This window comes from Dermacentor andersoni, chromosome 7 (genome assembly GCF_023375885.2).
Source record: "Dermacentor andersoni chromosome 7, qqDerAnde1_hic_scaffold, whole genome shotgun sequence".
Taxonomy (NCBI): Eukaryota; Metazoa; Arthropoda; class Arachnida; order Ixodida; family Ixodidae; genus Dermacentor; species Dermacentor andersoni.
The window spans coordinates 17,149,784-17,165,559 of NC_092820.1; the positions used below are offsets into that span (position 1 = coordinate 17,149,784).

General features: G+C 47.7%; 1 protein-coding gene across 3 annotated transcripts in view; it reads right to left on the reverse strand.

The window, feature by feature from the left end:
- Window positions 1-15,776, reverse strand: part of MED17 (mediator complex subunit 17) — a 197,805-nt gene that overhangs the window by 30,125 nt on the left and 151,904 nt on the right. For all 3 annotated transcript variants that reach the window (XM_055073189.2, XM_050182348.3, XM_055073190.2), the window contains one exon: window positions 8,357-8,494. In XM_055073189.2, the coding sequence (XP_054929164.1) occupies window positions 8,357-8,494 (138 nt within the window). The remainder of the gene's footprint in view (window positions 1-8,356; window positions 8,495-15,776) is intronic.

Sequence of the window (15,776 nt, forward strand, 5' to 3'; positions counted from 1 at the left end):
CTTCACGATGTGCCAAGTGAGGTGTCAAGCTCGAGGTTGGAAGAGCAGCAAAAAGGTGAGAAGCAGCAGTTGCGACGCAAAGTGGAGCGCCACACAGGAGCGCCAGAACAAAAGGACCAGCATTGTAGCCTTCTAGAACAGGATTGCCCGTACCATCGAGCACGTGCTGCACATATCCCCTTCAGTCACAAATTACGATCAACTGTCTATAAATGTGTTAAATTTACGTAATTTTATGCCATGCTGCTGGAGGCTCCAAGTCAAGGTGGGAGAATGACTCTGTGCATTTTACATAGTAACCCATCATAACTACATAGTGATTAAATATTCTTTTATTGTACAGTCAGTCATGCTATGTTTCTTCATTGAAAGTGATAAGTCACCCGCTGGAATTACATGCTCAGGTTAATTGTTGGGCACAAGCATTACAAGGAAAAAAAATTTCACAATTACTACTGAAACGCCCCCCTTGAAACGTCTTGTCAAACACGGCAGTGACTTCACCAAAGCGGTCATCTAAGGTAATACATTTCACTAAGTGGAATAGGTGTACTTTAGAAAAGCAGAATGTTCAATTTACTCAAAGGTTAATGTTCGTTGTTTATTCCTTGAAACCACTACACAGAAATGGCAAGAAATAAGTTGCATCCACAATTATGTACGCAATGACTGATGGGGATATTCATTTTCCTCATCTTCAGGCACCCGGCCCCAAGGCGCCGGCTGACAACACCGACCTTAGCATCTTCACGTTGCGGCGCCGGTGAGCACTACAGGGCCCCCCGTTCAGACGGAACGGCGAAATGTATGCATCAATGAGGTAGAGTTGGGGGCCATCTTAGTGACATGCAGATCGGTGGATACGCCGGCGACATCCACGAGGAGCTCCGTGAGATGCATATCGAGGTAGGCGGGTTTAAGGCGGTCTAACGAGATTACCTCTTCACGACCATTGAACAAAATGGTGGTGGACTTCGGCATCTTGTGGAGAGCATGGTACGGCCCATCGTAGGAGGGTGTAAGAGGTGTCTTTACAGGCTCTCGTTGGAGACAAATGTGCGTCTAAGACGCAAGGTCCGGATGCACAAAGATGCAGTGGTCAGAAGATCGAGGCGGGACGGGGCACATTTGCTGAATGCAGTCCTGTAGGCATTGGAGGTACTGCAGCGACTACGGCGAAAGGCCCAAAAGAATGAACAAGTCTCCAGGAAGCTGCAGGGGTGCACTGTAGACCAGTTCAGCCGCTGAACAGCCAAGGTCGTGACGAAGGATGGAGCATGGGCCAAGAAGCACCAAAGGAAGATGGTCGACCCAGTGGTTTCAATCCAGGCGCGCAATGAAAGCAGCCTTGAGTTGACAATGGAGCCACTCAACTAGGCCGTTGGCATAGGGATGGTATGCCATGGTACGGCAGTGCTTAATGCAAAGCAGGCGGTTGGAGCAAGTGAAGAGAGTACATTCAAATTGCCAAAACAATGTTGGAGCATCCAAAGCTGGAAACCCGTGCAGAAACGATGGCTTTGGCGACCGTTTCCACAGTGATGTCCGGAATGGGCACAGCTTCGGGCCAACGGGTGACGCGGCCAATCATGGCCACAATGTACCCAGCAGTCGTGAGACGGAAGAAATATCTAACCAAATAAGATGGGCGTGGTCAAAGCAACAGCCAGCTGGCAAGAAAAAATTAATCAGCCCTTCAACTCTGTGTAGAAGGACGAGCCGCGAAGCTGTTATGTGTTTTACCTCAATCGAAGTGTCTATGTATACATAGTGATTATTATTATAATTATTATTACAATACAAGATGCCCATTGGTGGTAACAGTGTGTATAGGACACAGGTGGCCGTTAAACCGAGCCTCAACGAGAGCAATGGTATGCGTTAACCGGGGAGCGGTCAAAGGAGTACACAAAACAAAACACATTCGTTTGTAATTTGCAATTTAGCCTACTTTCTAGTTAATTAGCTGAATGAAACTTGGAAGGACCAGAGTTTTATTGTAGCAGACAAACATGGGGCTGTCCATTTCCATCCCGTAGAAGCCCAAGTATTGACAGCAGATGGTAATTCCCCAATATTTATAACTTCGCTGTGAACTACGTAATTATGAAAAGTAGATGAAACTCAGTGTACTGTTAGACTTATCTTAGCGGCCTATTTGAGTGTAATTTTTTTCAATATACCTACATTAGATTGAGAGCTACAGAGCATTTGCAAGAAACTGGAGACGAAATTTTGTTCATGTTGACGCAAAGCGTAGGCGGATGGACATCGACCACCACCGGAGGATAGCTAAGCTATATACAGCTTCGCTGTAAAACTGTGTGGTAGTCTTGGTGTGGCGGGTCAATTTGGTGGTCTGGCAAGCGAGGCACAAGCGGGCGAAGTGGTGAACATCGGTGTTAATGCTCGGCCAGACGTGCCGCTGCTGCACAATGAGATGCCACGTGGCTCAGTTTCTGGGATGGCAGATGTCGTGAAGTGCTTGGGCAACCACGCGAGGAAAAGCAGCCAGAATGAAGGGCCGAGGTGCAGCCGATGACATGTCGTACCCCAGTGAGCCAGGCACAAGCGGATCCGGAAGGAGTTGCAGACGGAGGGAACGGGAGTTGTCATGCAGCATTGCAACACAGGGTCTTCTATCTGCGCCCGAGCTAGATGTCCCCAGTCCACAGCAGATGTAGATGTGCTGAGGAAAGTGATGTGTGAAAGTGCGTCAGCTGCCTCATCGGTACCTCTGATGTGCTGGCTATCCGTTGTGAACTCCGATATATAGAGCATTTGATGAAGTTCATGTGTGACATACTTGGAACAGTTTGTAAAGATCTAAAAACTGTCCAGGTAACATTTTCGAGATACATATTTTATTGCGCATACTTACAGAGCCCTAAAGTACATCATGTATCGTTATGAAAGAGCCCAGGAATAAAGCTTGGTAAAAAAGAATCCGAAACTAATCATGTCTCACGGGCTGGATGCAGATAGACTGAAACAAAGGATACAGATAATGACGGGATCATACGAAGTTCTCAGTGAATAAATATGTTCTTAGGAGAATGCGGAGCAAGCATATAATTCGTTATATGCTCAATTATTCGCAACCTGTCCGAATATTCGCCGAATATTACCGTTTTCCGCCGTCTTCAAATATATGAGAATTTCAGAATATGCATTTCTCGAATCGAATACGCTTCGAATAAGGAAAATATTCTATTCGTATTCGAAATTTCGAATATTAGCACACCCCTACTTATTAGGCATATTGGTGCTCATACTGTGACAGGAGATGGCGGGTGCACGCGTGTATAATTAAGGAATACGTACTGTGTTGCGTGACAATTACCCCTTGCTACGCTTGTTATGCTTCACCGCGTAACATTTCTGTACTGAGGCAAAGCTGACTTTCGAGACCCGCCATTATGCAACGCGCCGTGCTTTCCGAGCTCCGAAGCCAATCGCGAGGACCAGAAAGGGGGAGTCGGTGGCATTGCTGACAGCAGCAAATCCTTTCAATAAAAAACGCGGCACCAAATGGCAAGAAACTTAATAGCAAACGTCGAAGCAGCTACGCCTGGTGTTGCTGCGGTGATGGCTACGGCTGCCAGTGGATCTGCGAGAGAGCGCCGGTTCGACGCGGCGAGATACTCAAAATCGAAGGCGGTGGCTTTGACTAATGCCGTTTCGGACCTGCGGCGACAGCTAAATGTCCGGACAATCGGACAGCAAAAGGTTCTTGCGTCCAAAATTTCCGACGTTCTCATACATTGACCAAGTCGGTCGTTGACTGTACAATGGTAACTCCTCCAGCCGTCAACACGGCGTCAATGACGATTCGTTACGATTCCTCTGTTTTACTCGAGCCAGCTAGCATTAACGTGACCTTCGTTCCCTTTAAAAAAAATGACAGTAAATTTTCCCTGATAGAAGCAAAAATTCCCTGAGTTTTCCCTGAGTATTTCCAGAATATTCAATATCCCTGAGAATTCCCGGTTTTCCCAATTGGTAGACACCCTGACTCTGGAGATTTGAAACTTTCAACTTTATTCAGTTTAGTGAGCTGATTGCAAATATGTAATCAGTATTTTTCTATGTTTAATGAAAAAAAATTATGCAAACTATAGTCGGATACAACTTTAGAAAAAAGGGGGCGTTTACTCCTCCAAGGCGAAGGCACACGAGCATCCACCAATGGGCACGCGCTCTGGACAAACGTCATGAGCCAGGCGGCCAGTCATGGAGGAAGGAAACTGAGGAGAGGCCCTACCCCCTCCGCGCGCTAGGAGAAAAGTGTGGAGGAAGTGACGTAGTACGTTCTCCTCTTTTTTTGCTGATTTTTTATTTCTTTGCCGTAGGGGCCATGCCTTTCGGGCCACAATGGCGGCTTTGTTTTGGTTCTGTGCGCTCACACGTGTTGCTCCGTAGGTTTCATACCGTGGCAAAGGCGCCGCGCGGGCAGGTTTGCGTTGGTCTCCGCGTTTTGCTGCGCTGCGTTATCTGGACCGTGCTCTATCGGATGTTCCTGTGGCCAGGTGGGACAGGAGGAACTAAAATTCGCAAAATGAACACGCATGCAACGCTGTACGCAATGTACCGCGCCACGGCAATGGCTACGGACGAAGGAATATCCACGGGTAATTTTGCCCTTTTTCGCGGAATCATGCTAACGTACTAACGATTGCTTAGTATTGCTACGGAGCGCGCGGGTCCGAGCAGCACGGTTGCGCGCAGCGTGGTGTGGTTTCGCGCGAAATGTAAACAAGAGAGGAGAGCTGGCCCGATAGGCGGAGCAACGCCATGAGCAACGCCAACTTCCGGCTTCACTTTAGCTTTGCAAAGAGTGACGTCAGGGCCTCTCCTTAGTTTCCTTCCTCCGTGCGAAGGAAGGAAACTCGGGAGAGGCCCTGACGTCACTTTGTGAAGCTATAGCTAAAGGGAAGCCGGAAGTTGGCGTTGCTCATGGCGTTGCTCCGCCTATCGGGCCAGCTCTCCTCTCTTGTTTACATTTCTTGCGAAACCACGCCGTGCTGCGCGCAACCGGGCTGCTCGGACATGCGCGCTCCGCAGCAATACTAAACAATCGTTAGCACGTTAGCATGATTACGCCAAAGAGGGCAACATTTCCTGCGGATATTCCTTCGTCCGTTGCCATTGCCGTGGCGCGGTGACGACAAGGAGCACGAGCCGCATGATGCCGGGGAGTTGCCAAATCCTAGCTTTGGAGAAGCCGTCGCGGCTCTGGACCTCCTCCACAGGTACGTCGCACCTCACAGCAATGCGGCCTTCCAGGCTATTGAGAAACGTGTGGTGGTTTCTAGCGAGCGAAAGAAACGGCAAGCCACCATTCTAGACTTTTTTAAGGTCTAAGCGCACTCCGTGGAAATAAATTGTCTATAGTTGAAGCTGCACTTTTTTCATTCATTTTCGGAGCTTTCCTCACTGTTGCATTTTCCTGGCTGTTACGGTTTTTTTCCTCGGTCCGGTGAAAAACGTATGAACGGGGTTCCACGTAGTACTTTCTGGAAGCCACGCGGGCACCAGCGATTACACAGGAACCTTCGACGAGTCCTGCATAAAAGCCGACACGCTTGACCTGCCTATCAGATTTTCGACGACTGCTGACTGTGTTCACCACTATCGTTGCGCTTTGAATGTCACTTGCGATTAGAGTCGCAAGTAAAGAGTTAGTTTCGTCATTCACAGTTTTGCTACTGTGCTCTTGACTGTTACTACGTGACAATATGCACACAGTGGCACAGCAGGAATGCCAGTGTTTGTGTGTGCAATGCCAGCAATGGCTTTGCGCAGGCAGATAGTCGTGACATTGTTTTTGCAGCCAAACACACTGCACAGGGAAAACACAAGAAATACGGGAGATGGAAATTCAAAACGATGAGCAAAACGGGAACAAGGTGAAAGCAGGAGCCAACGTTTCGACAAGTGGACTTGTCTTCTTCAAGGCGAAGACAGTCCACTTGACCAAGACAGTCCAAGAAGACAAGTCCACTTGTCGAAACGTTGGCTCCTGCTTTCACCTTGTTCTCGTTTTCCTCATCAGCACTGCACAAGCATCATCAATACCATGACATTACGACGGTAGTGATAGCCATGATGAGAATGTGCCTCGAGTGTCCTCATAATTGCTATTGCTATCGTAATAAAGAGGTTAAGAGACAATCAACTCAAGAACATACATCATTACAGCTCACTCTATTTGGTGGTACCACCATTGCCACATTAGTACGGATATGCGGTCCGCAGCATGCATGGAAATGTATTAGCGATTTGGGACAATTTTCAGGTAATAGAGTTTTAGTGTACTGTATTTATTTATTTAGTATTTAGTTGGCATACTTCCAAGGCCCGAGGGCATTACAGGAAGGAGTGGTAAATAACAAATGTTTGCCCAGTAAAAAGAAAGGTTACAGCAAGTAAAGAAAACATGTTAACAAGAGGCTTCATGAATTGCAATCTTGAAGCTGTCAGTGTCTGTGATGGCGGCGATGAAAGCGGGAAGGTGGTTCCATTCTTTGCTATTCTTCAGAATCTAGCATCTAGTAATTGCTGGTACCTAAGAGGTTATTTGTGATGGGTGCCAGGGTTAGCAGAGATGGCTGGTGGCTTCATGCACACTGTCTTTCCGCATACCTAGTGTTGGACGCTACGTAATCTAATTGCATTTTCGGCTGACAGTGCTCATGCGATTTTCAGTGCACTCAAATGGTTCTGCACGTTTGTCTCATAGTAATGCAGATGATGACCATGTTCAGCGGGGGATAGTACAGCTGAACATCTGGAGCAAGCACAGAGTGCGTCCTGACATGTCACTGCGGAGCGTGACAGTGCAAGATCAACAGACGAGCACTGCGCTCCACCATCGATCTCAACAGCGGCACGGTGGCACGCAGTGCAATTTCGTTGCGCAGCATGTATCAGCAGGTCACAAAGCAAGTCAGGTTCATTTCACTTTCATTCAAGACAGCTTAGGGTACTGTCTTACACCCATGGATACAGATGGACGTCATTTTGAAGCAAGAAGTTATGTTGGAAGCCACATATCACACAGAGCTGCTTTTGCTGCTAGAACCTGGTAGCTCACTGGACAGTGAAGACAATGCAATCATCGCCACTATCCAGGAGCACTGACAGGAGCAGCAGCCGAAGGTGGACAATTTCATCACTGATGTTGTGGCATCCAAAAACAATAATGAGGTATGAAGCAGCAGCATCCCGGTTTGCATTTGATCCTGCAACTTTCATTTCTGTAGTTTCTTTTCAGTTTTGAAGGCACTTCAAACTAAGTTGCAGAGCATGCAAGGTGCTCGCAGCAAAGCTTGCAGCCTCATCCCAGTACCCTAAGAATGCCTCACATGGCACAAATCATTCTTCAGCTTCCATTTAAAACGTTGGCCATATATAAAAACTTGACCTTATTCATTTTGCTGCAAATCACGGCAACTGCAAATGACAACTGTAAATGCAGTACGTCGCCTGCAGAGGGTGAAGCTGACTTGCATCCCGTAGCTCACATGTTCATCTGGCATAAAGCGGAACGTGACACTTGGCCAGTGTATCATGTAACTTTCAATGTTCCATCACGGTGCAAGAGCACCTCCGCCGAAGATGCCATAAGTTTTGGCGATGCATTGAAGCGAGCGGCAGCACAAGGCGTTCCCTTGCCATTCATAGCACCCTTAATTATGCCAGCATTGGAAAGGAAACGCTCACGGCCATCGAGTGAAATCTTTATCTGTGCATACTTGATACCATGCTTGTTTATTTAGTAAGCAAATGCTTGCTGCAATTTATGTGGCCTATAATACTACAAACCTTATTTTGTGTGATTGTCTAACACTTTGCTATAGCTATCAATGCCTCACTTTTTGGGCAAAATTGCTCCTATAAATGTTTAAGTCGCAAAATCATTTGTCTCGCTTTCATAAACTGTTCCAAAAACATCGTTCATGTGGATGGCAGCTACTAAGTAATAATTCCTGGCCCATAGCTTTCATGATTTGCACAAACACTTGATGGATTTATGAGGAAACCACTCATTCTATGTGGTTTTACATCATTCACCAAAATACTACATCAAGGGCCTGTGTCACCACTGCAGAGTGGACCTTCGTAAGTGGCACTTGATAAAATTCAAGCAGTGATGTCTTTATTCCTAAATGTAATCAAATCCGTCTTGGAGTTTCTGAAATGAAACCCAATTGAGTTGACTGAAATTGTACTTTTAATCGCTCTGTTCACAGTCATGCACAAATGTTGGAGGCACCTTTCACTTCTATTTGCTTCCCACGATCTGAAAGATCTGCTTTATATTAGTCTTGGATTAGCCTAATCACAGACTCACCGACACATGGTCTCGTATCCCTGCGAAAGGATGTTGATTTTGACGGAGTTGTGCGTGGGGCTGGAAAGGCAGGCCCAATGAGCCACAACCAAGGGGTCCTTCACCTCACACGCAAACTGGTCAATCACGTACATGGTCCTATAATGATAAAACACACTTTTGTAAGCAAGCCTCCCTTCGACAAAACCTTTATTTATATTTTATTTTTTTTTAAAGCACAAATATGGCATGATTGCTAGACACATTCTGTGATTACAAAAAATGAGCCAGACAAAGAAAGTTGCCTTCCTGTTTGCGACCTCTAGTTAAGAACATGAAAGGTCTCATCAGACACCAAGGAAAACTTGTAGGCATCATAAAATGTCCACTCATGTGGCGCTGATGGACGCTGCATGCGAGAATGGTTTGTACAGATAAATGAAATGCCTTTGTTGGGTAATCTTGCGGCCATCTAGCATTTGTTGCATCTATTGACATTGATTGCATCTGGCCCAAATGTACTTTGGCCTACTGTATATTTAAGGTTTTGCCGTTACTGATATGAAGACACCAAGCTGAACAGGAACAAGTTGACGTTTATTTGATACACGTAGCACGCTCGAGCTGGCTCGCTAGGCCACTGACTGATCCTTGTCACTGGTTGCCTTCTTGTACCATTGTTGCTGCCATGAACAGTGCCACCACTGGCTCATGGTGGCTCTAGCACTGCAATGTAACAGCCCTTTCCCATACAAAAAAAAGAAAGAAACAGACAGCCGAAGCTTCAGGGGGAATAGCGCACGACTGGATGGCGCTGCCTGGTTGACTTCCTAAGTGGCGGTGGTTGAGATGCCAAGCTGACTGCTGGGTTACATACCGATTCTGCCAATCCTCTGGATTCTTCCGCCTCTGGTTCTTGTGTATTGGGCATCTCAGTTGTCAATGAGACTCTTGGTTGTTGTATCTCGGTTGTCCACAGCATTCCTAGTTGTTGCATTTCTAAATCGGAGTCAGGCTCACTTATTCCCTCCTGGTTGCACTGCAGCTGATCATCAACATCGACTAGCCCAACTTTCTGTGTTAAGTGATCTTGACATGATACTTCTGATGCTTGCAGCCTCAAGTGGTCACCTTGGCATACCCATGAGGAGCCATCTTCAAGAATCACTGACGTGGATGACGCAATTGTTGCTGTGCCAACATTCGCGGGCAACCATAGTGGTCTAGTTCTGAAGTTTTGTGCCCACACTCTTGTGCCAGGCTGAGGTAGTCTCCCTGTTCTTGCATTCTTGTGAGCCCTCTCCTTTTGATGCAACTGTTTCCAACTCTCAAATCTGGATGCAGCCTATCCAGCACAGCCTTCATTTGGTGGCCCATAAGCTGCTCAGCTGGAGCACGACCTGTAAGGTGGTGCTTTGTTGTTCTGTAATTAAACAAAATTCTTGATATGTTGGTGTCAGTGTCGCACATCGGCCTTCATTTTGTTTTTTATTGTTTGGACCACTCTCTCAGCCACACCATCAGATGCTGGATGGTAGGGGGGTACTCTCATCACTCGTACTCCATTTTTGTTTAGGAGCTCTTTGTATTTGCTGCTTGTAAGCACTGGCCCATTGTCACTTGCTACTACATCTGGTAAGCCGTGGGTGGCAAATGTAGTCCTCAGGCACAATATAGGGGCTGTTGCTGAGGGACTCAGCACATGAACTTGGAATAGGCAACAACCACGACTAAAATATAGACGCCTTGCCGTGGCCCCCCGAAGTACACACGCAGGTGTGACCACAGACCTGGAAAAGGCCACAGTGTCTGCCGTGTTCATTTTTCATTTCACTGATACGCCTGGCACTTTGTGCAGCTGTTAACTTTGGTTTCTATGTCTGCATCTAAGCCTGGCCACCACACATGACTCCTTGCGACCATCTTCATTTTTTCTATGCCAGGGTGTGTCTCATGTAACACCTTTAGTATTGCTTGCCGAAGAGCTGTGGGCACCACCACTCGACAATCCCAGACAACAAAACCCTGCATTATTGAGCACTCGTCCATGCGATGAGCAAATGACATCCATTCGTCTCCCCCTGATAGTTTCCTTCCCATGCCACAATGCCTCACGAACCGTGGCAATCACAAGGTCTCGACTGGTAGCTAAGGACACAGCTGCCGATGATAACAAGGTCAGGTACTCTTTTCCCAGCACGAACAGCTCGCCGACCACCAGCTCTTTTTCTGGGCAGCCAGCTAGTGGCAGGCGACTGAGGCTGTTGGCATTTGCCAGCTCTGATCCCTTACGATATGCCATCCAGTACTCGTAAGCAGCCAGTGTCAAAGACCAGCACAACAGCCATGGTGAACATTGCTGAGGGATACCCTTATCATGGCCCAACAGATTCAACAACAGCTTGTGGTCAGAAAAAAATATTGAACATGCTACCCCAAACACACTGGTGAAACTAGGTGACTGCAAATATTACAGCCAAGGCCTCTTTTTCCAGGTGACTGTAGTTCTTTTCTGCAGGTGTCAGGCACCTGGATGCGATCGCCATTGGCCATTCTACCCTGGTCTCTAGCCTGTGAGCTAAGACAGCTCCCATGCCATAAGGCGATGCATCAAAACACATGAGAAGCGGCAATGTTGTAGGACGTCAGCACTAATGCTGACGTGAGCTTTGTCTTGCTTTTGGCAAAGGCTGACTCTTGCTCTCCACCTCCTTTCCAGGGTTTGTCCTTCTGTAAAAGTTTGTGCAAGGGCTGGAGTGTTGTCGACACATTCGGTAGAAATTTATTAGGCCCAAGTAGCTCTGCAATTCGTTGACATTATTTGGCTCGGGTGCCTTGAGAATTGCCTCAACCTTGCCACGTGGCAGTTGAAGACCCTCGGCATCAAGGACGTGCCCAAGGTATTCCACAGTTGGTTGGAAAAACAAGCACTGGCTCAACTTCAGCTTCAACCTGGCTTCCTGCATTTTTCTCAGCACTACCTCCACGTTCCACTTGTTCTGTTCTCTAATGGATCCAGTTATAAAGATGTCAAAGTACACCACCATGCCTTCGCAACTTCGTAACGCCTCCATCTCCATTTGAAAGGTGGCTGGTGCCGAGGCCACACCAAACAGCAACCTGTTGCATTGGAAAAGGTCTCTGTGTGTTGATAACAACTAACTTTTCTGACACAGCATCTAACTATCTGCTGATAGGCACCTCGCAGATCTAGTTTCGGAAATGCCTGTCCCCTGGCTAACTTCACTCACATTTCCTCCAGCTTCAGTACGGGGTACATTTCAGTAATGGCAGCATTGTTGACTGTGAGTTTGAAATAGCCATTGATCCTGACCCTACCATCCATTTTTAGCATTGGCACGATGGACCAGTGCATTTTAATGACCAAACAGGACTCCGGATGCCCTCTTGCTGTAGCCGCCAAAAATTCTGCCTCTACTAAATCACGCAGTGCAAACGGTACATTGCTAGGTCTGCAAAATATTGGGCAAGTTCCCTCTGATATTCTTATGCTGCCTGCATGCCCCCAAATGTCCCAATGCCACCAGTAAACAGTGAGCCGTAACAAGTGACTAGTGCATCTGCGCTGCTCACCTGGTGAACCTTGGGCAGGTCTTCCAAAGGCAAGTCGAATGCTCTGGCTGAATTTCGCCCAAGCAGAGCCCTTGTGCCATCTGTCACCACAAACTCGCTGCTATTTTCACGAACTACGCATTGACCATCGTTTTGCCCGAAACTAACGAAAGCTGACCAAAACAGCCTCGCAACTTGAGGTCCAGTGGCTCCGTGCTGACGCCAGGAAAACGGCTCTTGAACTCTGTTTCATCAATAACCGAAACCACAGAGCCAGTGTCCAATTCTATTTTAACCGGCTTCCCCTGGATCCTAACTTCAACGAAAATAGGCGGCAACTCTTGCTCAACCGTTTCATGCGATGCCAACAGTCAACAGTCAACATCGCCATTTCTAAAACCCAGAGGTTCCCAACGGTGCCTGCACCCGAGTCGTAGTCTTCCGGCACAGCCTTTGTGGCACCTCCGGCAGTGTCGATTATGGCGTGCACATGGTGTGCGCAGCGATCATGTCTGCTTTACTGCTGCATTCTTGTTTGTGCACATCTGAGCAAGGTGACCTCATTGCTGGCCTTTCAAACAATGCTGCCCAATCCATCTGCAGATATTCCATGAATGGGGTCCACCGCCCCGAAAACACTGTGCCGGCGCTGACACTACGCGACTTATCGCCGCCTCACCAACCTGGCCCATAATCTGTTTGGCGCCACATGTGGCAGCTTCTATTGCTGACACAATCTTCACCGCCTCGTCAAGCCTCAAATCTGCTTCATCCAGCAGGCGCATAGTGTCATCATACATCCTGTGCGCCAGGCGGTCACGCAAATTGTCGTCGAGCTCCGATCCAAATTTGCACTTATCGGCAAGCTGACAAAGGGTGGCCACGAACTCGTTTACACTCTCCCCGCTCTTCTGTGACTTGCTCTAGAAATAATATCGCTGCACAATAAGAGAGCTCGTTTTCGAATTGTCCATTCGTTCCGAATTACGCAGTGTTAAGAACGGCCAGCTGCAGTGCAAGTTTGCCAGCCATTTACTCCAGCGGTGGTAACCTCATCTTGGAACGCTGCCGCCAACCTCTAGCCTCGTCGCCGTTGCGAGTGAAGGAGTTCGACGAAGCGGACTGTGTGCGCAACACGACAACACCGCCCGGTTTTGCTATGAGTGGGGGAGTTGCCGCGGGAACGCCGACAGGGGCTCCTTCCTGCGTTCCGACCAAGACGCAAGACAATGTGCTACCCGGAACGGTTCAGAGTTCTACAAAGCCCCTCTGACGTCGGCTCCGGACCATTACACCTGTGTGTGTGTGCAACACGTGTATGTGAGCCCGCCTCCTCCAAAAGGGTGGGTCATCTACGGTGACGTCAAACGGTGACGTCGAACGATGACTGACAAAGGTTTCCGTCCGCTTGGAATCAAGGGGGTACCAAATGCTTATAAGCAGCGATTGCCGGCTGCTAGAGTGGGCTCGTTGTCGTGCTCGAAATGTACTAGTGAGCTGTGTGCTCGTCGTCGTGAGCTGCGTGCTCGTTGTCGTGCTCGAAATGCACTAGTGAGCTGTGTGCTCGTCGTCGTGAGCTGCGTGCTTGTTGTCGTGCTAGAAGTGTACTCGTGAGCTGTGTGCTCGTTGTCACGCTTGAAATGTACCCGTGAGCTGTGTGCTCGTAAGCTGTTTGCTGTATGCTCGTCTTGCGGGCTCCATTTGGGAGTCATGCTAGACTGTCGATGTATGTCTTGTCCAAGATGTAAATAATGTAAATAAATCCTGTTCCCCAAGTTCCTCCCTACGACCTTCAACTCCTTCAAATGGTGGCAGCAGCGAGACCGTCCGACAACTCCTACATCTGGTTGATAGTGGTGGGATCGTCCGACAACTCTGACAGCGGGCTTGTTGCACAGCGTCGGCAACATTTGGCGGTTTTTTTGTGCATATGACGATGACGGTGACTTGCTGCCAGATGTTGCAGCTCTCAAAAGGAAGCTGATGCGTCGCGGCTGGGCAAATGTCCAGAAAAAGATCACAGATTTTTTTAAAAGGTGACAATAGAGATTTGCTCACACCTCTTATAATTAAATGCTTGGTTGTCATTTTTTTTTTTAATAACTTATACCTTCCTTGGAGCAGAGCAGGTTCGTGCTGTAGGCGTAATTCAAGCAACCCGTTTTTCGGCCAATACTAAGTTTTGTCACTGCCTTATACCCCTGTCACACGGGCACCCGCGAACTCCATTGAGCTCCTTCATCTTTATGCCAATGGAGTTGGGCTTCGTGTCACACGGTCTCCCTGTGCCAAGGAAGTTAAATGGAAATGTTGGGCGAAGGGAGTTCGGCAATGACCATTACGGTTGGATGGAGTACTCTCGTTCCCATGCAGCTACAGTTCTGCAAAAACCACGCAAGTAAAATCGTCGTAACTGGTTCATTTACAAATTTTAGCATTTTTTTTACCTTGGGATATATGCCACATAATGGAAGTTTTAATTTGTTTTTAAGGGCATCAGCACCTGTACTCTCTACACCAGTACTTCGCCACGCTGCATCGGAAAACGTCGTTCCGCCATTTTGTTTGTTTTTATATGCATGGGAGCCGCACGTATCTTTCAAGCCGTACGGGTAAAATTCTCCGGGTGACACGCACCATGAGCGATCCCGGCGCACCGCGAACACAGACACGTGCGATTAGACAGCGGAATCACAACTCGAAGCACACCGGCCCAACAACGTGACCCGCTCTGCCCACGCATGAAAGCAAGAGCGCAGTGTGGCCAGCATCGCTTGCAACTTCGCTATGCTTGGAAAACAAAAGTCTTGTGGTAACGTACCGCAAAGATTCTCGCTGTGATTTTATATTTTTACATACTGCGTTAAAAAAATGCACATAGATTACTTTAACGGCGACCGTACATGTGAACAGTTGCACGTGGAAGTAAGCGCAGCAGCGCCGTTAGTACCCCGTGCGGCGCCCGTCGAAAGCTCACGCTGTGCCGTGTAGCACGGCCGCAACTCCATTGCCGTCGATCTCCGTTAGGGAGTTTCATGCTCAACGGAGTTCGCGGGTGCCCGTGTGACAGGGGTATTAGTCATTAGTTCTTCGATTATATGACACCCGGATTATAGGACGGTTTTAGGTGGTCCCCTCAAAGTCATATAATCGGGGTTCCACTGTATTTCAGTTTACATATCAGTGAGGTCAAAAGCAACAGCTAAGACAGAGAGTGCTTCTTAGTTCGACAGACATCAACATCAAGTATTCATGAGCGTATTACTGTATTAACATGCCTCCCTCCCTATGCGACACATTGAAGGCCATACAAAGGGTGCTGCCACTTCTAATATCAAGAAAGTCTCGTATGCATTTACAAATGAGTGCCAGCAATGCCTGTATGAAAAGTTCTAGAGAAGGTGGCCCACATGACCCGAAAACAGCTTTTTCTATTCAGTTTTGCTACAAAGTGAAAAAAGCCTTAAGTGTTCCGGTTCAGTTCTGAGCCAGGTTAAAATAAAGCTTTTTTCTGAGATCCTTGGTCCAGTTCCGGTACAATACCCTTGCCATGGTTACTCGCAGCCCTTGCAGCAATGGTGGCTGGTGCACCCCCGTGTATGACCACCACCAGGATTGATTCAGTGCTGGTGGCAGAAGAGTGGTTTGGTGTGCAATCTCTTCGAAACAACTGGCGCTAATGCTTACGAGTTCAAATTAGTACTGGACTTTTTCACACACTGAGATGCTCATATTTAGGACCATGTGCATCTGCAGTGCGAGTTTAATGTACTGCATTTGGATGAACGAAATTCTACTGTACTTTCATATTGGATGCAACTCTGTTAGAACAATTGAATTTTGTAGTAACAGAGAAGTTGAATTTCTG